General features: G+C 42.7%; 2 protein-coding genes across 3 annotated transcripts in view; one reads left to right on the forward strand and one right to left on the reverse strand.

Moving 5' to 3' along the window:
• OIT3 (oncoprotein induced transcript 3) overlaps positions 1-5,937 on the forward strand; it is a 44,605-nt gene extending 38,668 nt beyond the window's left edge. Inside the window, exon 9 of the mRNA XM_003815977.6 lies at positions 57-5,937. Within this exon, the coding sequence (XP_003816025.1) occupies positions 57-227 (171 nt within the window). The 3' untranslated portion in view covers positions 228-5,937. The remainder of the gene's footprint in view (positions 1-56) is intronic.
• Positions 3,317-22,347, reverse strand: PLA2G12B (phospholipase A2 group XIIB). Of its 2 annotated transcripts, none has more exons than XM_008968992.4 (4): positions 22,137-22,347; positions 10,372-10,460; positions 8,892-9,057; positions 3,317-3,435 (listed from the first exon to the last, which is right to left on the reverse strand). In XM_008968992.4, exons 1-4 carry the CDS (start codon positions 22,345-22,347, stop codon positions 3,317-3,319), a joined length of 585 nt encoding a protein of 194 aa, XP_008967240.1. The 2 variants fall into 2 exon arrangements, with proteins under 2 accessions (XP_008967240.1, XP_003816028.1); XM_003815980.5 differs by having other exon boundaries at positions 3,317-3,438.
• Positions 22,348-23,410: the final 1,063 nt, after the last annotated feature.

Raw genomic sequence — 23,410 nt, forward strand, 5'->3', positions numbered from 1 at the left:
GCCCCACAAGTGGCAGCAGTTATTGTTTTTATTAACAATCGTGATCATCTCTTCAGGAAGTGTTTCTGCACTGCCGGATTCTTGTCTGTGGAGTGTTGGACGAGCGTTCCCGCTGTGCCCAGGGTTGCCACCGGCGAATGCGTCGTGGGGCAGGAGGAGAGGACTCAGCCGGTCTACAGGGCCAGACGCTAACAGGCGGCCCGATCCACATCGACTGGGAGGACTAGTTCGTAGCCATACCTCGAGTCCCTGCATTGGACGGCTCTGCTCTTTGGAGCTTCTCCCCCCACCGCCCTCTAAGAACATCTGCCAACAGCTGGGTTCAGACTTCACACTGTGAGTTCAGACTCCCAGCACCAACTCACTCTGATTCTGGTCCATTCAGTGGGCACAGGTCACAGCACTGCTGAACAATGTGGCCTGGGTGGGGTTTCATCTTTCTAGGGTTGAAAACTAAACTGTCCACCCAGAAAGACACTCACCCCATTTCCCTCATTTCTTTCCTACACTTAAATACCTCGTGTACGGTGCAATCAGACCATAAAATCAGAAGCTGGGTATAATATTTCAAGTTACAAACCCTAGAAAAATTAAACAGTTACTGAAATTATGACTTAAATACCCAATGACTCCTTAAATATGTAAATTATAGTTATACCTTGAAATTTCAATTCAAATGCAGACTAATTATAGGGAATTTGGAAGTGTATCAATAAAACAGTATATAATTTTAAAAGTAGTATTTGGTTTTTCTGTTGCATACTATTTTCTTTTTTTTCTTTTTCTCTTTTTTTTTTTTCTGAGATGGCGTCTTGCCCTGTCGCCCAGGCTGAAGTGCAGTGGCGCAATCTCAGCTCACTGTAACCTCTGCCTCCTGGGTTCAAGCAATTCTTCTGCCTCAGCCTTTTGAGTAGCTGGGACTACAGGCATGCACCACCACACCCAGCGAATTTTTGTGTTTTTAGTAGAGACAGGGTTTCTCCATGTTGGCCAGACTGGCTCGAACTCTTGGTCTCAGGTGATCCACCCGCTTCAGCCTCCCAAAGTGCTGGGATTACAGGCGTGAGCCACTGCACCCGGCCATCTTTTGATACTTCTAATATATTGCCTTAAGTGAAATATTTTCACCTAACAAATATTAATAAATTCATCAACATGTATTTAAGTGCTTCAATGAGCTGTAACAGAATTAAAATTTGGTACCATGTTCCCTGTTATTTGGTATTCTGTGCCCTCAGGCTGATAAGACAATAGAAAAAAGTATATAATTCTGCCATATTCTGTTTTGTAGGTACTTAATAATAAGAAGTTTTATTGAAATAAATATAAACCACAAAGATAAATATTATCTGCAGTTAACTCCAATTTCTTTATATGCCAATTAATTTTACGGCCTTTACATAAGATCAGAAAAGTTTTTCTGCTTTTAGTTTTTAAAAGTTGCTATAGTCTGGACTCGGTGGCTCATGCCCGAAATCCCAGCACTTCAGAGGCCAAGGTGGGAGAATCCCTTGAGCCCAGGAGCTCAAGACTAGCCTAGGCAACATAGTGAGACCTCATCTCTACAAAAAAATTGTTTTAAATTAGCCGGGCATGGTGGTGTGCCACTGTGGTTCCAGCTACTCAGGGAGCTGAGGTGGGAGGATTGCTTGAGTTCAGGAGGTCGAGGCTGCAGTGAGCCATGATAGTGCTCCAGCCAGGGTGACAGAGTGAGACCTTGTTTCAAAAAACCCCCCAAATCCCAAAAAATTTTAAAAACTTGCTACAATTAATAGTTCTTAGTAGAATCAGTAAAATTAACAAAAGGAAAGGAAAGGAGAAAAAGATTTAGATAGAAGTCAGCAACTTTTTCTGTAAAAAGCCAACTGGTAAATGTATTAGGCTTTCTGGGCCCTGCAGTGTTTGTCACAGCTACTCGACTTTGCAGCTGTAGTGCAAGGAGAGCCACAGAGAATATGTAAACAAATGTGAGCATGGTTATTCCAAAAAAGGATTCAAAACCAGGCTTTGAGCCAGGTGTGGTGGCTCACACCTGTAATCCCAGCACTTTGGGAGGCCGAGGTGGTCAGATTATTTGAGGCCAGGAGTTTGAGACCAGCCTGGCCAACATGGTGAAACCCCGTCTCTACTAAAAAAACAAAAATTAGCCGGGCGTGGTGGTGGGCACCTGTAATCCCAGCTACTCGGGAGGCTGAGGCAGGAGAATCGCTTGAACCCAGGAGGCAGAGGGTACAGTGAGCCGAGATATGGCCACTGCACTCCAGCCTGGGCGACAGAGTGAGACTCTGTGTCAAAAAAACAAACAAACAACAACAAAAAAACAGGCTTTGGGCTAGGCTTGGCCCACGGGACTTAGTGGGCCAATTCCTGCTCTAGATTAGTGGCCCCCAGCCCTTCTGTGCAGCAGAATCACCTGGAAAACATTTATAAAATACCAGTGCATATTTACTGGTTTGTTTTAAAGGATCCTCAGGTGATTCTAATCCATAGTTAGGATTGAGACCCGCAAGTTAGGGAATGGCCACTTGTCTCTCACTCCCGACAGGCTGCAGGGACTTTTCCTAGCTAGCTCCATCAGTAACTCTTAGCAAGTACATCTCAGATCTTAGCATGACTCTAACACCATTTAGTAACTGGGAATACCAATGGGGTAGGTCACCGGAGGGAAAAATGAATCCTCAGAGACCTAATTCCATCTGACCTTCCCCTCCGTTGGCCTTAATCAGGTAAGCCCCTGAGGCTGCCCACCTGTTTTTCTCTGTTTAGCATCAGTGGGAATAACTGTGGTCATTGGTGGAACTTACCAGGTTCGGTTTTGGTCTCTTCTAAGTGAAATGGAAGCATATTGGTGATAATGGAATTCATTCGTCTCTTTCCAAATGTTCTAAAAAGTACACTTTATTAAAGTGTGAGAAGCTTACTGGCAACTGAAACATGGGCCAGCAGAAAGTCATTGCCTCCCAAATGGCTGGACTCCCCACAATTTCACTCATGAATATAACTATCAGGTCCAGGAGTTGCAGGGTTTGCTTGCATTTTAGTCTTTAAGCTAAGAACTGAATTTCCAGGCAAATGTGTCTTGGTTGGGGAGAGCAGTCTTAAATGAAGAGTAGCTTTCAAACCACTCCATGTCTTTTTTCAAATTTCCTCAAAGGATGGGACTCACTTTCCAGCTGTAGAAAAATGTTCCCTTTCTCCTGCTTTGTGGTGTCCAAACTGTTGGAAGAACGAATGAGTCACGCTGACTCGAAGACTTGACATCTTGAAGGCTGACAGCTGTGGTGTCACTCAAAACCAGGAAGGAATCACTTCTTCCTCATAACTCTTCCTTCTCCTCCTCTGCACAGATGCAAGCTGCCCGCTGACTATTCATAAAGGGGCGGCAGCCCAAGGTCCACACGGTGTTGAACACAGTGTCAACCAGGGAATCACAGGCTGCTTGAAAAAGATGAAGAGGGACAGAAAGGTTAACCCTGAGTAATTTTGAAGAGTATTTCCAGGCATGACATGATACCCAGAGGAAAGTAGAGACAGTAATCCAAATACAGAATTCAAAGGAAGAGCATCCATTTCAGAGAATGTTCTCAGAAAAGCTCCCATCCAATCCAGTAAAGCAGAAGACACCTGGAGGTGCCCTCGCATGTGGGCCCTTGGTCAAAACAATGGTGAGCAACCAGAACCCCCCACACCACCATGCTCACTCCATGGAGAATATTTTTTGCAGACGACTCCCTCACATGAACAACTATGTTTCCCATAGCTTTCCCATCTATGGCCATACCACCCAGAACACACCGAATCTCGCCTATAGCTTTCACTGTTCAAGTATTGGATGAACAACCATTCATTGATGGAAAAACATTTGCATGGCTTGGATATGTTGGTTAGCCACTGTCTTAGGAGCCAAAGATACAGAGACAAAAGGCATCCTCAACTTAAGTACTCCACCGTTTGGATAAAGAGGTGGACAGGTAAACAGATAGCTACACTACCTCATGATGAAAATAACCTCAAGGTGGTATGGAAGCCCACAGAAAGGGTCTCTGTCCCTTTGCAGCAAGGGTTATTAGGAGAGGTATCTTAGAGTAAGTAAGATATCTAAGTTTAAACTTCAAGAATGGTCAGGAAAATGAAGTACTGATGCATACCAAAACATGGATGAATCTTGAAAACATTATGCTAAGCAAAAGAAGCCAGACACAAAAGGCCACATATTGTATGATTCCATTTATATGAAATTTCCAGAATAGGCAATCCATACAGAGAGTAAAATAGTGGTTGTCTAGGGCTGGGGTGGGGTAGGGGAGGTAATGAGTAGTGACTGCTAATGGCTACAGGGTTTCTTTTGGGACTAATGAAAATGTTCTGGAATTAGATTGTGGTGATGGTTGTACAACTCTGAATATACAAAAACCACTGAAGTGTATACTTTTAAAGGGTAAATTTTACGGTATGTGAATGATATATCAATTTTTTTAAATTGGTTCATTGAAAAGATAAAAAATGTTAACAAACTTTCAGCTAGACTAACCAAGAAAAAAAGAGAGGACTCAAATTACCAAATTAAGGAATGAGAGAGAAATGTCACTAATAATCTTATAGAAATAAAAAGGATTAGGGCCGGGCACGGTGGCTCACGCCTGTAATCCCAGCACTTTGGGAGGCTGAAGCAGGCAGATCACGAGGTCAGGAGACCTCCTGGCTAACAAGACCATCCTGGCTAACACGGTGAAACCTTGTCTCTACTAAAAATACAAAAAATTAGCCAGGCGTGGTGGTGGGCGCCTGTAGTCCCAGCTACTCAGGAGGCTGAGGCAGGAGAATGGTGTGAACCCGGAGGCAGAGCTTGCAGTGAGCCGAGATCACGCCACTGCACTCCAGCCTGGGGGACAGAGCGAGACTCCATCTCAAAAAAATAAAAATAAAAAGGATTATAAGGGAATACTATGAATACCTACATGCCAAAAAATGTTGATAACTTGGATGGAATGGACAAATTCGTAGAAAGACGTGAACTGCTGAAACTGACTCAAGAAGAATAGAAAATATGAATAGATTACTAGTGTATATAAATACAATTACTAACCCAAGCTCGTGATTTAGTAATTAAAAACTTCCCCAAAGAAATCCAATTCTACTTGGCTTTACTGGGGAATTTTACCAAACATTTAAAGAATTAATATCAATCCTTTCTAAGCTTTTTAAAAAATTAGGAGAGAAGGGATCACTGCCCAATTCATTTTATGAGGTCAATATTACTGTCATACCAAAACCAAAGACATCACAAAAATAACAATCTATAGACTAGTATCTCTTATGAATATGGATGCAAAATCCTCAACAAAATAGTAGTAAACTGAATCCAGCAACATATAAAAAGGTTTACATCATGACTAAGTGGGATTTAGCCTAAGAATGCTAAACCATACTAAAATCAATTAATATGATACACTACATCAATAGGATATAGAACAAATACCACATGATCATCTCAATAGATGCAGAAAAAGCATTTGAAAACATCCAACACTTTTTCACGATAAAAACACTTGGCCAGGTGTGGTGGCTCACACCTGTAATCCTAGCACTTTGGGAGGCCGAGGCAGGAGTTCCAGACCAGCCTGGCCAACATGGCGAAACCCCGTCTCTACTAAGAATACAAAAATTAGCTGGGCATGGTGGTGGGCACCTGTAATCCCAGCTACTCAGGAGGCCAAGGCAGGAGAATCGCTTGAACCCGGGGTGTGGAGGTTGCAGTGAGCCAAGATCACACCACTTCACTCCAGCCTGGGTGTAAGAGTGAAACTCCATCTCAGAAAAAAAAAAAAAGAAAGAAAGAAAGAAAGAAAAATTAAAAGAAAACATTCAACGAACTGGGAAAAGAGGAGAACTCCCACAACCTAATAAAGGCCATCTAATGACAGTCATAGCTAACAATCATTCTCAATGGTGAAAGATGAAATGCTTTTACTCTAAGATCAGGAACAAGACAAAAATGTCCACTCGCAATACTTCTATTCAATGTTGTGTTGGAAGCTCTAGCCAGGGCAATTAGGCAAGAGAAAAAATTTTAAAAATCCAAATTGGAAAGGAAGATGATATGCAGATGGCATTATCTTATATACAAAAAAGCCTATGGAATCCATGAAAAAAAATATTAGAACTAAGGAGTTATTTCAGCTGGGTTGCAGGATATAAGATCAATGTACAAAAATCAAATGAATTTCTATACATTATTAATAAATAATCTGAAAATAAAATTTAAATACAATTACATTAAAAAGAATAAAATACTTAGGAATAAATTTAACAGAAGTCCAAGATTTGTACTGTGAAAACTATAAACACATTGTTGAAATAAATTAAAGAAGACCTAAATAAATGGAAAGGACATTGATATAAATATAATCTTGTTAAGATGGCAATATTCTCAAATTGATCTATAGATTCAACCATAACCCTCTCAAAATTCTAGCTGCCATTCCTTGGAGAAATTGACAAGCAGTTCCTAAAATTCATATGGAAATGTGAGGGATCCAGAATATCCAAAATAGTCTTGACAGAAAAGTACACAGTTTAAGAACACATCTTGATTTCAAAATTTACTGCATAACGACAGTAACAGGCAGCATGGTCCTGACATAGATCAGTGGAATAGAATTGCGCATCTAGAAATAAATCCTAACCTTTATGGTCAATTGATTTTTGACAATGTCCAGAATAGGCAGTTCTAGAGGTAGAAAGTAGATTCATGGTTTCCTCAAGCTGGGCAGGGGGAGTTTGGGGAGAGACCGTTAATGGCCCTGGGGCTCCTTTTCAGGGTGATGAATATGTTCTAAAATTGACTGTGGGATTGACTGCATAACTCTGTGAACATATTTAAAAGCATTTAAATGGGTGAATTGTATCGTGTGTGAATTGTAGCTTAATAAATCTGTTTCAACAACAACAAAAAATGAATGATTAGGGCGTTTCACACAGGGGCAGAAAGGAATGGGCCATCAACCCAAGGAGTTTGATTCACCAGGTTGGAAACACTTTGTGTAGAATCTACGAAGGGACATTTCTGAGGCTACTGAGGCCCATAAGGAAAAATCAAATATTCTGTGATAAAAATGAGAAATAAGCGATCTTTGAAAATGCTTTTTGAGGATTCACCTCACAGAATGGAACCTGTGTTTTGATTCACCGGGTTGGAAACACTCTTTTTGTAGAATCTACAAAGGGACGTTTCTGAGCCCATTGAGGCCTATAAGAAAAACATCTAATATCCCGTGATAAAAACAAGCTATCTGAAAATGCTTTGCGATGTGTGGATTCATCTCACAGAAAGGAACCTGTGTTTTGATTCACCAGGTTGGAAACACTCTTTTTGTAGAATCTACGAAGGGACAGTTCTGAGCCCACTGAAGCAGGAGTCAGGAGACAGACCAGAAATGCCCAAGATAATGGTGGAGAGGAAGGCTAGGGCTGAATCAGAAAGGGCCATGTATGGCATACTGAGGAGTTTGGATTTCATCCGTAAGGAGGAGGAATCTATTGAATGATTTACACAGGGGGTTGAGATGATCACATTCATGTGGCATATCTGGTCCCAATGGTGACTATCAATTAGATGGGACACAGAGACTGGGTTAATTTGCAGTAACCAGGCAAGTGGGATATGAAAGAGATATTTGGGAGAATGAATCAACAGGACATTGCTTGCAGGAAGTAACTTGACCTGACCCTAGATTAGCAGCAGGTACTTTTTCACCCTCTGTAGAAACAGAATAGAATGATACTCCCTTTCATAGGGCACACTGAATTATTCACATTTCTAAGCCCTCACACCTTCACCTCCAGACTGCACTCTAGACATTGATCTATGAAAAGATCCAAAATTCTCTCTACTGCAGACACTCTCTGTGGTGTGGAGCCAGCTCTTCATCAGCCTACATTTCAACTCTTACCATCTAAAAATAGAAAATGCTAATTCATACCTGGATACAATATCCTGGCTTCAGAAACTGAGACAGTAAAAACTTTTCCTAAGTAAATTAGGAAAAAGAAATTATAGAGTCAGTGCTAGAATCTAGGTAGCAAAGCAGTCGTTTAAAATAACTATCCTTGCTGGGCGCGGTGGCTCACACCTATAATCCCAGCACTTTGGGAGGCTGAGGCGGGCGGATCGCTTGAGTTCAGGAGTTCGAGACCAGCCTGGGCAACATGGAGCAACCCCATCTCTACTAAAAATACAAAAATCAGCTGGGCATGGCGGCGGGTGCCTGTAATCCCAGCTACGTGGGAGGCTGAGGCACAGGAATCGCTTGAACCCGGAAAGCAGAGGTTGTAGTGAGCTGAGATCCCACCACTACACTCCAGCCTGGGCAACAGAGTGAGATTCTGTCTCAAAAAAAATTTTTTTTAATTTAAATAAAATAATTATCCTCAAGTATATAGAGACCTTTATGCAGAAAAGGTTTTTTGAACTCCTACCCTGACTGAAAACAAAATTACAAAAAAAAAAAAAACTTAAGCCAAACCAAGTGGTCCTATAAGAAATAATTCCTGATATGGAAAATTATTTAACAGTAGAATGGATAATCCAAGCCAGTTGGGCAATTCCTTCTCCAGCCTTAAATGATAGATTTTTATTTTTCTGGGAAGGCTTTGGTGTAGTCTTTTACCTTCAGGAGTGGTGCCAGCAGCTCGCGGGCAGGACAGCAAGAACTTGAGTGAAGGAGTGCCCAGAATCTTTCCTTCACCATTTCTTGCTCAGCCACAGTGTTCCATAAAGAATATTCAGTGAGCTCTGATGATCTCTTCGAGTCAAGGGGTTCTGGCTATATCTCGGTGTGAAAACAGGAACAAAACTCCCTGTGCACTGTACGTGCCATTGAGACACCTACCTTCCACTTTGGAGACAAAGCCCAGACTCCGCTTAAGGTCAGAGCAGATCGAGTGGAGACACCATCGGAATTTTGCATCACAGCGATATTTGTTGGCACCGCAAGTGTCATAACAGACATCCAGCTGGTTGCAGCACTTTGTCATTGCTGGAATGCCCAAGTCCATCTGGGGAAAAGTGAAGGAAGGGAAAAGAAGGGGAAGAAATGCCACGTTTAGACTAAGGACCTCAGGCAACCTTGCCCACCTTGTTATTAACTAGCCGGTTCTCACATTTCTGTTGCATATCCCGATCAATTCAGAAACACCAATGACTCAGTAGAATACCAACAGTCACAGGATTACAAGTGTTCATTGTTACTTAGTTATTAGTTCAGTAAGTGATTCTGGCCATTTTTCACCTTTTGTTTTTTCAGATGTTAGTAATTTTAAAATTCAGAGGCAGCTTACAGTAATGAAAATAGAGACCAGAAGGGTAGTCAAGAGAGCAGAACCACAGGGCTTCTAAATTTAATTAACACTTAACAGTCACATATGAGATTTTGTGTGAGCAAAGGATTCTACGGCTAAGAAGTATAAAAAAAATTCAGCCTCCGTTCATCAAGAGATCACCAGCATCCCAGACAGCACTATTTTAAGGGTGTGCGTGTGTGTGTGTGTGTGTGGGTGTGTGTGTTGGAAAGTAGAGTGGGTATAGAACACACAGCTCCTGATCACAAGAGGACTGTGGTCAAACCACAACATCTCACACACACCCATCATTACTAAGCATCCTATAAACAACTGTAAATGTAGTGGCATAAACTGTGTCACTAAGTTCATAAAATGCCACGTGTCTGGGTACGGTGGCTCACGACTGTAATCCCAGCACTTTGGGAGGCCAAGGTGGGTGGATCACTTGAGGTCAGGAGTTCGAGACCACTCTGGCCAACATGGTGAAACCCCGTTTCTACTAAAAATACAAAAATTAGCAGGGCGTCGGGTGTGTGTGTGTGTGTGTGTGTGTGTGTGTGTGTGTGCAGATTTCTATGATGTCAGCTCTCCAAACATAGCCAGTTTGGCACTACTAACATGAAGTCAGCTGCTTGCAAAAGTCATGACAATATGTAACAATCAGCTCTCACTGGCCAGCACCAGCTGGCTCTAGCACATCACTGGAATGGTTCACTAATTTCAATAAGTCAAACCTGTCAGATCTATCTCAAATTAAGTTATGTCATGATGCCCTAAGCCTCAGCTGACATTTTCAGCGGTGATTTCAAAGTTCTGATCCACTACCAAGGGCTTATCTGAGGGACAGCTGTCCCTGAGAAAAGGAAATCAGATATCTTCTTTAAAAATTCTCTCCCTCATATCCAATTTAAAATACTTAATTGTATTGTTCAACTTTTTTCCAGAAATAATCACTTCCATCAAGGATAACTCTAGGATTGCTCTCAGTCAAAACCAACCAACCAAGAAGGTAATGCTGGCAGTACATACACTTTCTGGTACCTTGAGACCCAGGAAATAGGAGCCGCAGCCATTGGGCTCTTGGGGCTTGTAGCCAGGTCTGGGCATTGGTGCCTTTCCTTGCAGGAGGAAGAAAGGAAAGAAGCAAGAAGAAATATTTAGAAATCAAGCATTTGGGAACATTCATCAAATGAAAATTTTCTAAAAGCATATTTCACTTTTTCTTTAAAAGTCACTGTTCCTCACATCCAAATCAGGTGATGATGATGATGATGATGTCACAGAAGAATAATGACTTTCAAACCACTTTGACTTTTTCTCCTAATCTCAAAAAATTTCATGAGCACTTTTTTTTTTTTTTTTGAGACAGGGTCTCTCTCTGTTGCCCAGGCTGGAGTGCAGTGGTGTGATCTTGGCTCACTGCAACCTCCACCTCCTGGGTTCAAGCAATTCTCCTGCCTCAGCCTCCCGAGTAGCTGGGATTACAGGCATGTGCCACCACGCCCAGCTAATTTTTGTATTTTTAGTAGAGACAGGGTTTCACCATGTTGGCTAGGTTGGTCTCGAACTCCTGACCTCAAGTGATCCACCCGCCTTGGCCTCCCAAAGTGCTGGGATTACAGGCGTGAGCCACCACACCCAGTGAGCACTTATTTACTGACATTTCTAATGTTTTTTAAGTGCATAACATTGAAGATAAGGGCCATGGCAAAACCCAACTAAAACTCAAGGTTCCTCATTCCTTCACTGCAAGACCACACGCCACTCAAAGAACAAGCAGAACACAACTTGATCGTACACTTAAGGAATCCGAATTGTAGCAGCACCACAAAAGGGTTTAACTTGCAGGAAATTCAAGCAAGATTCCATAAACGTAGACAGAGTATTATTGAGTAAAGAGCAAATAAATTACCCTGATGTGATATCTTAGGCATTTCTTTCATAGAACTAAGCAGAAATGATCTGAACAGCTTTGAATTTCTGTTTTTTAAGATCTTTCAAATGTGTAGAGAGAAGCTTTATCAGTTGTATCAATGGCAGTGCTCACAGGTAAAGATAACCTTGACCTGAGATGACCTCAGGACAGCCATCTGCAGTGGGTATTTTATCCCATTATCCAGATAAGAAACTCGGGCTAAGAGGTCGCATGACTTGCCTACCATCATAGAGAAAGTGGGGGAAATAGGATATAAAGTCAGATTTCCTGTTTGTCTCCAAAGCCTATGCTCCTTCACCACATATCTGCCTCTTTTTAGGAGATACAAGACCCTAGCGTAAGACTGGGGAAATGTGCTAAGAATAATTAATCCTTAGAGTAAGGCATATGACAGTTTCTTTCTTTCTTTTCTTCCTTTCTTCCTTCCTTCCCTCCTTCTTTCCTTCCTTCCTTCCTCCTTTTCTTCTTCTGCTTTTCTTCTTTCTTTCTTTCTCCTTCCTTCCTTCTTCTCCTACCAGGTATTTATTTTTAATTATTTTATATCATGAAATATTTCAAAACTGTTGAAAAGTCAGAGAAACAAACAGCCATGTACCAAATGCACAAACATAATAAATGTTAACATTTGCCAAACTTGCTATAAATTTTTTTTAATTAAATGTGACAGTTCAAGTACAGGTTCAGGTGCAGTTGAAGCCTCTTTGCACTCATCATTCGTTTTAATTTTTAGATACTAAGTTTATGTTTTAAAGCCCTCACTTCGTATCATTCTGCAAAATTGTCTTGATTATTCTTGGACCTTTACTCTCACAAAGAATTTTGCAATTGTTTTGAATTTGTAGAATCAACTTAGTAAATTCTACAAGAAAAATGGCCAAGAATTTGATTGAAAAATCCATTGAATGTATAGATTTGGAGACAACTGCCTTTCTTAGGATACTCAGTCTTCCCAAATATGGACATGGTATAGTTCTCTATTTACTTAGGTCTTTCTGTATGTCATTCAACAGAGCACTGCAATTTTCTCCATATTGTGTATTATACTTTCTATATACCTATATTATTCAGATCCTTAAACAAGATAGAATATCTCATAAAAATCCAGAGCTAAGACTCATGCCTCTGGTATAGTAAATCTGCACTTTCCTGGAACCCAGGCTGCTTCTAGCTTTCTGCTCTACCAGCCCTGGTGTGTAGCCCTGGCTCTCATGGTCTAAGATGGCATTTCAGCCAACACATCCATATTACCTGTAGCAGGATGGCAGGAGTTGGAAGGGTCCAGCCCCTCTCTTCAGTAAACACACTCCAGAATGTTATACACGTCACTTCCTCATACTTCCCTCTGGCCAGACCTTAATCAAATGGCAAAATCTGGTTGCCAAGGTGGGCTAGGAAATGAAGTGGGCAGCCATGAGCCCAGCTAAAACGTGGAAGGAGGGGCTTTATACTGTAGAAAAGGGGAAGAATGGATATTAGGGGACACTAAGCAGTTTCTGCCACAGTTTGGGTATTTGTTGCTGTGATACATGTGGTTATAAGATTGTGGTCCAAGATGACTTCCAATGATCCCCACCTCCTGGTATTCACCTCCTTGTATATAGTCCCAGGAGTGGTCTGTGTGACCCAGAGAATACTGCAGAAGTGGAGGTGTGTTCCTCCTAAGATTAAGCTATAAAAGACCATGATTTCTGTCTTGGGCTCTCTTACTCTCCCTCTCTCTCACCGTTCACTCTAGGGGAAGTTATGTCATGAACAGTCCCATAGAAAGACCCATGCGGCAAAGAACTAAAACCTCCTGCCAATAGCCACATGAATTTAACAAGAGATCCTCCAGCCCCAGCTGAATCTCCAGAGATGGCAGCATCAGCTGGGCAGCATGACCTCAACTTTATGAGAAACTGAGCCAGAATCGCCCAGCAAAGCCACTCCAGGATCCCTGACCCTCAGCAAGTGTGTGATATAATCTTTGCTATTGTAAGCTGCTGAGTTTCGAGGTACCTTTTTGCTCAATAATATATAACTGTTGCAGTTGCCACTATGATGTTTTTTTTTTTCAGATGGAATCTCGCTCTGTTGCCCGGGCTGGAGTGCAGTGGTGCGATCTTGGCTCACCGCAATCTCCGCCTCCCAAGTTCAAGTGATTCTCCTGCATCAGCCTCCTGAGTAACTGGGGTTACAGGCACGCACCACCACACCCAGCTAATCTTTGTATTTTTAGTAGAGATGGGGTTTCACCATGTTGGCCAGGCTGGTCTCGAACTCCTGGCCTCAAGTGATCCACCCACCTTGGCTTCCCAAAGTGCTGGGATTACAGGCGTGAGCCACCTTTCCTGGCCTGCCATTATGATTTTAATCTCTTTGTTATATTTTTTCTATGACAGCTTTATTGAGCTATAATTCATATATCATATACATTCACTCATTTAATGTGTATGATTCAATGGTTTTGGCATATCCACAGAGTTGTCCAGTCAACACCATAATCTAATTTTAGAACATTATAATCTCAAAAAGAAACCCTGTACCCATTAACCACCTCTCCCATCTCCCTACCCCCAGCCCTAGGCAACTCCTTCACATGAATTAAATCATACAATATGTGGCCTTTTGTGTCTGGCTTCTTTCTCTTAGCAAAATGTTTTCTGGTTTCATACATGTTGTAGTATGTATCAGTACTTAAGTTCTTTTTATTGCCAGAAAAACCTTCCATTGTATAGACATACCACATTTTTTTACCCATTCATCGGTTAATAGACATTTGGGTTGTTTTCACCTTTTAGCTATCATGAATAATACTGCTACTAATATTTGTAGACAGGTTTTTTTGTGGACATGTGTTTCATTTCTCCATAAGAATAGGATTGCTGGGTCATATGGTAACCCTGTTGAACATTTTAAGGAATTGCCACACTGTTTTCCAAAGTGGCTGCACCACATTCCCAGCAGCAATGCGTGAGGGTTCCCATTTCTCCACATCCTCACTAACACTTGCTATTGTCTGTCTTTTTTATTGTAGCCATCCTAGTGGGAGTGAGGTGGTGTTTCACAGTAGTTTTGACTTGCATTTCTATAATGATTATGTTGAGCATCTTTTTATGTGGTTATTTACCATTCATATAAATTCTTCTGGAAAATGTCTACTTAAATCCTCTACCCACTCTATAACTGAGTTATTTATCTTTTTACTGTTGAGTTGTAAGTGTTCTTTATATATTTTGGAAGCCTTGTCAATTCTGCAAATATTTTGTGCCATTCTGTGGGTTGTCTTTTCACGTTTTTGATGGTGTAACTATTTATTTGTTTTCATCTTCTTTTTTTTTTTTAAGAGATGGGGTCTCACTCTGTCACCCAGGTTGGAGTGCAGTGCAGTGGCACAATCATAGCTCACTGCAGCTTCAAACTCCCAGGTTCAAGTGATCCTCCTATCTCAGCTGTCCAACTAGCTATGACTGCAGGTGCATGCCATCATGCATGGCTAACTTGTAAATTGTTTCATAGAGATGGGGTCTTGCTATGTTGCCCAGGCTGGTCTTAAACTCCTAGGCTCAAGCAGCTCTCCAACCTCAGCTTAATGAGCTGCTAGAATTACAGGCATGAGCCACTGTGCCCTGCTTCTTTTCATTTTCTTATTTTATTTTATTTTTTGAGACAGGGTCTCTCACTCTGTCACCCAGGCAGGAATGCAGTGTTGTGATCTTGGCAAACTGTAGCCTCGATCTCCCAGGCCCAAGCAAGCCTCCCACCTCAGCCTCCCTAGTAGCTGGGACTACAAGTGCTGTCACTGCACCTGACTAATTTTTGTATTTTTTGTGGAGATGGGGTTTGGCTATGTTGCCCAAGCTAGTCTTGAATTCCCAGACTGAAGCTATCTATCCATCTCGGCCTCCCAAAGGGCTGAGATTATAGGCATGAGCCACAGCACCCAGCCTTCTTTTTCTTATTGAGGTGAAATTCAGATAACATAAAATTAACCACCTTAAAGTATGCAATTAAATACATTCACAATGTTGTACAACCATCACTTTTATCTAGCTCAAAAACATTTTCATCACCCCCAAGGTAGACCTTGTGCCCATTCAGCAGTCATTCCCTGTCTCAGGCAGTTTGGATGCTATAACAAAAATAACATAGGCTGGATGGCTTACACGGCAGAAATTTATTCCTCACGGTGCTGAAGTCTGGGAATTCCAAGATCAGGGTGCCAGTGCATTCCGTGTCTGGTGAGGGCCTTCTTCCTGGCTTGCAGATGGCCTTGTCTTCTCTTCTTTCTCTTTCTCTTCTTACGAGGACACTAGTCTCATCATGGTAGCCCCACACTCAAGATAGCGTTTCAGCTCACTACAACCTCCGCCTCCTGTGTTCAAGCCATTCTCCTGTCTCAGCCTCCTGAGTAGCTGGTATTACAGGCGCCTGCCACCACGCCCGGCTAATTTTTTGTGTTTTTAGTAGAGACGGGGTTTCACCATGTTGTTCAGGCTGGTCTCAAACACCTGACCTCAAGTGAGCTGCCCTCCTTGGCCTCCCAAAGTGCTGGGGTTACAGGTGTGAGCCACCTTGCCCAGCCAGAGAGTGAAACATCTTTTTAATAACTTTGCTGAAAAGGGCATTTGCCACAGACTTGGCTCGGTTTCTTGGGTTACCCTCTGCCTTTTTGCCCTTGATAACTCACAGAAGATAAAACTCTGCTATTCTAGTTTGAAAGATACCGGAATGGAATTCCTATCCGGCCTGCAGCTGATGATGGTTATTTTTATTTTATTTAATGTTTTATGTTAACTGCAGAAATTCTATTTAGAAACAAAGCTGAAAATATAAGTTCTAAGACAAAAGGTAATGGTTTCCGTCTAGGCAGAAACAGAAATCATTCAAGGATACCATATCCTCAAATTATTGTTTCAGTAGCTTATGGTTGATGTTTTAAGTCTAGGCATTAATAATGTATCATATCCACACATGTTTTATTTTCTGGCTGGAGCTGTTTATAGGAGTGAGAGGCCGACAACTTGATCCTGTTCAAATTCAAATTTTAGTGTTCATAAAAAAAGTTTTATTGGAACACAGCCACACTATTATGATTTAGCTATGGCTGCTGTCACAGAAAAAACAGCAGAATACTGTTCTAATCTTGATGTGAGGATGATTTTCTAATCAAGACATAAAATTCAGAAGCCATAAAGAAAGAGACTGACAGTTTTGATCTTATAAAACTTAAAAGCTTCTGAATAAAGTGAAATACCATAAAAGTCTTAAAAGACCAACTGGAGGGAGATCGAGAAGTGTTAGCCAAGAATCCCAAGAGCTCTACCTGCCAGTGGTAGACACTGCCTCCTGGGCCCACCCTTTTATCTCTCTGTCACTGGAAACAGCAGTAAAAACTTTCAGGGCTTTGTGTCCCAGGGCAAGAGTTTTGCCTTCCCGGGAGGGTGCGTCCATCCTCTCCACCCAGCTGGTTCCCCCAAAGGTGCTAGGGGGGAGTGAGTATGCTTTATTAAAAGGTACATCTGCAGCAAACCACTGTGGCACACATTTACCTGTGTAACCAAATTGCATATCCTGCACATGTACCCCAGAACTTAAAAATCAACATTAAAAAAAGGATTAACATTTATATTTCCAAAAGAAATTCACGGGAGTGCTTTTTTCCTATCTCGGACAGCAATAGTTCCTATCACTCTTCTTTTAAATTTTGCCACTCTGTTGGCTAAAAGTGGTATCTCATTGTTACTTTAATTTGTAAGCCCCTGATCAATACTGAATTCGACCATATTATTTGTATGCAAACCATTTAGTTTTTCTTTTCTGTTAATTGCCTATTTCCATTCTTTGCTCATTTTTCTTTTAGATCTTTCGCCTATTTCTTCACAGTTTGTAAGAACCTTTTTGTAGTATACATATTATGTCTTTGTCATTTGTTTTACAATTTTCCACTCAATGATATGATTTTTCTATTAATATTATATTGTTACAAAGAACAGATAATGATAACGAATGAATAATAAGAGTATTTACTAAACTATTATAGGCATGGCTTCATCAACAACCCCAACTAGCTGTCTCAAACATGAGAAAATAAAATAATTTCCAGGCCGGGCGCGGTGGCTCACGCCTGTAATCCCAGCACTTTAAGAGGCCCAGCAGGGGGATCACCTGAGGTCATGAGTTCGAGACTAGCCTGGCCAACATGGTGAAACCCCCGTCTCTACTAAAAATACAAAGTAACTAGGCGTGGTGGCGCATGCCTGTAATCCCAGCTACGCCAGGAGGCTGAGGTAGGAGAATCATTTGAACCTGGAAGGCGGAGGTTGCAGTGAGCCAAGATAGTACCACTGCACTCCAGCCTGGGTGACAGAGGGAGACTCCGTCTCAAGAAAAACAAAATTCCAGAAAAAAAAAAAGAAAGAAAGGTATGTCCTCCTTCCTCCCAGAAACACTCAGATGCACCATGATTAATACATCAATGGAACACAGCAGGACAGAGGCAATTCTCCTGAAGAGAAGAACTCTGTATTTCAGTCACTAAAACAGATTAAGTTACTGCATAAAGTAGGGTGAGCAACTTGTCCTGGTTTGCCTGGTACCCGTCCCGGTGTTAGTACTGAAAGTCTCACATCCCAGGAGCATCTCCCCTCCTCCCTGAGTCCCCAGCAGACTAGGAGGTCAGTTGCCCAAAAACAAGAATAATCTGTTTGCCTCTAAGCCAGTGGCTGTTTTCCTTTTTTGGGCTCTGGATTCCCTGGAGAATCTGATGAAGTCTTTGAGTTATTTCCCTGGAAAAAGATACAAACTCACAGGTTTATAAAATTTTGCTGCAAAACTTCAGATAAAAATTCTCTTTAAAAAATAGACTGATATTTATTTTTATTTATTTATTTATTTGTTTATTTTTGAAACTTAATCTCGCTCTGTTGCCCAGGCTGGAGTGCAATGGCACGATCTCGGCTCACTGCAACCTCTTCCTCCAGGGTTCAAGTGATTCTCCTGCCTCAGCCTCCCAGGTAGCTGGGATTACAGGGCGCGCCACCACGCCCGGCTAATTTTTGTATTTTTAGTACAGATGGGGTTTCACCATGCTGGCCAGGCTAGTCTCAAACTCCTGACCTCAAATGATCCGCCCGCCTCAGCCTCCCAAAGTGCTGGCATTACAATAGACAGATATTTAAAGAAACTTTTAAGATACTCTTGGAACTAAATCCAGGAAGAAATTCATTTTCAGGATCTTTTATTAAAGTGTGAAAGCGTGAACAGTATCATTATAGAAACTACTCCATTGACCCAACTCCAGAGACCTTCGTGAGGCAGATAACTCTTCAGTCGTTGTTCCCTCGAGGGACTTCTTCCGGAAGCTGAGAGGCTGTTGTCCAGCCACTGGGATTTCTGGGATTTTTCATTTTTACGTTGAAAGAGAGCTAGAAGAATCTGAATGCAATTAACCTGTTCACTAGACTGTCTTTCTCATAACGTTTATAAAATTTGTTTGGTACCTACCATGCTCTATATATACCACTGATTCTTTATGTATATTATCTTTAATTCTCACAACACCTTTGCAAGGTGGGTATTAGTAACATTATTTTTACATATTTGAGGAAACTAAGGTTGAGAGAGTCAGATAACTCACCCAAGGTCACCAGCAATGGGATATTTTCTCCTAAATTCAAACCCATGATTTTTCCATTACTATGCTTATTTCTCAAAGTCTGGTTCAAAGACTACCCATTAAAAGTGCACTTCCAAGGTCTCACCACAGACCTACTGCATCAGAATCTCTGGAGGTGGAAAAGGGTATCTATATTTTGGAAGCGATTCTCAAGGAAATCTTGTTTGCATTGGCACAGACTCCTTTTTTTTTTTTTTTTTTTTTGAGGTGGAGTCTCACTCTGTTGCCCAGGCTGCAGTGCAATGGTGAGATCTCAGCTCACTGCAAGCTCTGCCTCCCAGGTTCACACCATTCTCCTGCCTCAGCCTCCCGAGTAGCTGGAACTACTGGCACCCGCCACTACACCCGGCTAATTTTTTTTGTATTTTTAATAGAGACAGGGTTTCACCGTGTTAGCCAGGATGGTCTCGATCTCCTGACATCGTGATCTGCCTGCCTTGGCCTCCCAAAGTGCTGGGATTACAGGTGTGAGCCACCGCGCCCAGCTGGTACAGACTCCTTAATAACAGTTGTGCTAGGTATGCCATTGACACACGCTGGATCTTGTCATATTTATAGCCCACTTGTTTGACAAGTACAGATTTTGTGTGTTGGCATGAGAACAAATTACTTTAGATATGAGAAGCACGGAAAACAATGTTGACATGCTATCATGGGCTACCAGGATACATACACAGTTTTATCTGCCTGCATAATTTAACCTGTGGGCTGAAGTTCTCTAAGAATGACGTCATAGAATGGCACCCCTTTACCTTGGCTGTGCTTTGCAATCACGTGGGAAAAATGTTAAAATACTGATGTCTGGGGCCAACCCACAGAAATTTTGATTTAATTGATTTGGTGCCAGGTGTTGTTAAAGCCCTCAGGTGATCTGAAGTGTACCCAAGTTAGAAACCCACTGTTTTAAATAGTAGTTAGTACCTATCAAAGGTAAAATCTGGCTGGTGCCGTGGCTCACGCCTATAATCCCAGCAATCTGGGAGGCCAAGTTGGGAGGATTGCTTGAGCCCTGGAGTTGGAGACCAGCCTGGGCAAGATGGTGAGACTCCCTTCTCTACAAAAAGTTACAAAATTATCGGGGCATGGTGGCGCACACCTGTAGCCCAAGCTAACTGGCAGGCTGAGGCAGGAGGATCTCCTAAGCCCAGAATCTCCTACTAATCAGAAACACCTGGGGTGGGGCCCAGCGATCTGGTTGAATCTGCCCTCCAGGGGCTTCAATTCACAGGTGAGCTTGAGAACCACTACTTAAAAGACGAGCACGGTGCATGAGAGATGTGTCCCAAAGCAAACTACAAAAGAGCAGACTCGTTGTTAGGTGTTGTCTGTTCAAAAGATTGCTCGATTCACAATCAGTTTGAGAAGGTATTTTGTACTCTTTTGGGCACAGCCGCCAGGTTTTTGGCTCTACTGGGTTCCAAGGTAAGGAGGCATAACCGCCTATTTTTCTAAGTGTTTTTCAGGCCCCTCTTTGAGCAGGTTGTTTTACACAAAGTGAGAAGAGTTATTTGCCTTCCTCTTCTATTTACTCTTCCCATCCCCCACCAGTTGCTGCTGGCTTCCACCCTGCCCAGCCAGAGGCTCCGCAACTAAAATTTGCTTAAGTCTTTTAATGCTGTTTTGCTAGAGAAGGAAGAATAGGATTTGGTTCTTGATTTCCTAATAAAAATTCCTGCTGTTGCCTATTTGCTGAACCACAGATACTAGTCCTGTGTTGCCTTTAGGAAGGAAAACACCTGTGTTGATTCCAATGTCTGAAGTGAGTCAACCCCTTCCCTGTCCCATCCGTGCAAACAGTGTGAGCATAATCCAGTGGCAAGGCCTCTGCGTTGGTCCAACTGCCTTGGACAAATACATGGTTTTAGGGCCAGGTGGGTCCTAACAGACCAGGCATTTTTCTCTGTGAAACTTTCACAAAGAAGCTGCAGCATAGATGGTTAAAACATAGATGGTTAAAACACAGATTTTAACCATAGATTGTTAAAACATCTATGCTGCAAAACTTTGGGTCCTGATGCAATGATTAACCATTACCTCCTAGTCACTCTTAGTGTATAAGGAAGCGATTTTCCCCACTCAAAAAGGAATAGAGAGACTTAAGGGTGAGTCCGGGAAGTATGTAGTTTTTTTTGTGCATCTCTTCAAAGCTGACTTTTTCTCTGTTGAGTATTTGGAGAAAATATTTCTCAAATGTGTTTTCCTGTTAGGCTAAATTGACTCACCATTTTCATTTCTAATCCCTTGATGAGATAGTTGATAAATTAAACCATAAAACTAATGCTACCTGAGACCTGAGACTGCATGCTTTGGAAAACGTTTTCATGCGCATTGGCAATTACACGATGCCACCCAGCTTCAAGGCCTGGGGCTCCACACTTTGCTCCCCTTACATTAACTTCCAGGGCCCCTGGGACCAGGGGCTCCGTGCCGGCAGCCAGGTGTGCACCTTATATCTGTGTACCCCCAGCCATATTCAGGCAAGGTAGGGGAAGTGCTCCTGCCAGCTCACAAATCTGCATCTGGCGCCAAGTCCAGGGGACAGCCCCGGGATCCCTGGTGAGCCACGAACCCTTCCTCTCCACAGCATGCCTGTCGTTGCCGAGGCTGCAGGCAGGGACAGCTCCCTTGAGAAAGTCCAGCAAATTGATGCCAGTCAGGGACTGAGAGCTGGGAGGACGGTGTGAACTGCAGCAGGGGGAAGGGAGAATTTGTTTCCAAGCTGAGCACAGAGCAGCTGAGGAGGTGGTTTTGCCCCATGGCAGATTTTTCTCTGAATGTTCGGCTTCAGTTTTCATCCCTGGGAACTCCTCACAGAGACCTCTCATACCCACCCTCCTTCTTCCCACCCCAGGTACCCTTTTTTCCTAAGAACTGCCTCACAACAAACTCATTAAAATGGCCCAGGGAAGGTTTCCCAGATACAATACAGGAAGCTCAGTGAAATGTGAGTTTGAGATAAACAACGAAGAATTTGTCAGGATAAGTATGTCCCAGATATTTCACTGGACATACTTATACTAATGACTTATTTGTTGTTTATTTGGATTTCACATTTCACTGGGTGTCCTACATTTTTATCTGCTAAATCTGGCAACTCTAAGTGGATAACAGGAAAAAGTGCAAGACAGAGCGTGACCTCTCTGGGGCTGTCCATGGGTCCACCAGCAACAGTTTTTACAGAAAGAGAAACCGCACACTCACCATATCGGCACCTGTACTGACAGACTCCATTCTTCCCTCCCAGCAGCTCCAGAAAAGAATCGAAGTAGCTATTGACGGATTCAAAGCTTCCCCGGAGGTGCCGAAGGCCCCAATCTGAATAGGACTCCTCCGTGTCAGGGCTCGTGTTGCTCTGAGCCAGGCCACCCCCAAGGCTGAGCCACAAAACCAAGAAGCCACTGGCCAGCTTCATCCTGCAGCCAGGTAGGTACTGGCTTCTCTCCTCAAACCCCAGCCAGTGTCCCAGAATTCCAGGGACAAACCCCCTACCCAGATGTCAGGCAGGACTGGGAAAGGGATTATCTGGAACATTCAATCTGTCTGTTCCCCAGAGGTGGACTTTAAACATAGCTATGGAGGTTGGGATGAGATCAGGGCAATTAGAAAGAGGGCAAAGGTTAGGGAGTGGGAGGGCCAGGGAGAGAGAACATTTCAAAGTGGATTCTACCACCCTGGAGGGAGGGAGATGTTGGCCAGCTTCTGAGACGCAGGAACGGTGAAGGATTCGGAGTTCTACCCCGACCAGCTTGTTAAGCTATTGATCAGTTACAAGTGTGGCTCTTCAGGGCCAGCCTCTTGATAGAAGAGCTTGACCGAAGGTCCTAGCCGCACCCCTCAGCCAGCTACCTACACAGTCTCCAAGGAGAGTCAGGAGGATGTGTACAGGGCCCAGGAAAGCCCCAGCGGTAGGAATTAATAGTCACTTTACCAAGGGTCACGATAGTGTCAGAGTAGGTACCAAGTGTGTGTTAAGCAGAAGTTCAGATTTGAGACCCCAGCTTCTGCTATGGAACCCACCTGGCTCTGACGCATAAATCCTCTAATTTGGCAGAGCTCCCAGATGTAGCCATCTGAGTGCAGGGACATTTTTGCTTCTATTTACAGCAGTATCTCTGTTTACACTCAGCATAAGTGGATCATAAGACAAGATCTACAGATGGTCCAAGGACAATTCTGGGGGCACTCAGCTCTCCTGGTGGTGTTTTTCCTTTGAGTTTCTTAGAAGTCAGAGGGTTTATCAAATAGTCTATTTGGGAGTGTAGGCTTTTAAGACTGTTGACTGAAGTCTAGTGTTTTGGCATCGTTTTCAGTTTAGACTCTGCTTTTAGTCGTGTGAAGAAATGCCATCTATAAAATCACTAGTCTAGGACCGGGCATGGTGGTGCATGCCTGTAATCCCAGCATTTTGGGAGGCCGAGGCGTTTGGATCACCTGAGGTCAGGAGTTTGAGGCCAGCCTGACCAACATAGCGAAAC

Source organism: Pan paniscus, chromosome 8, assembly GCF_029289425.2.
Source record: "Pan paniscus chromosome 8, NHGRI_mPanPan1-v2.0_pri, whole genome shotgun sequence".
Lineage (NCBI taxonomy): Eukaryota > Metazoa > Chordata > Mammalia > Primates > Hominidae > Pan > Pan paniscus.

Bases quoted from the DNA above. Each gene is read 5' to 3' on its own strand.
- PLA2G12B (XM_003815980.5), bottom strand. From the start codon at position 22,347: ATGAAGCTGGCCAGTGGCTTCTTGGTTTTGTGGCTCAGCCTTGGGGGT. The intron at 9,058-10,371 runs GTATGTACTGCC...ACTTTTCCCCAG, and splicing joins GTCTCAAGGTACCAGAAAGT to ATGGACTTGGGCATTCCAGC. The intron at 3,439-8,891 runs GTAGGTGTCTCA...ATCTTTTTCAAG, and splicing joins CTTTGTCTCCAAAGTGGAAG to CAGCCTGTGATTCCCTGGTT.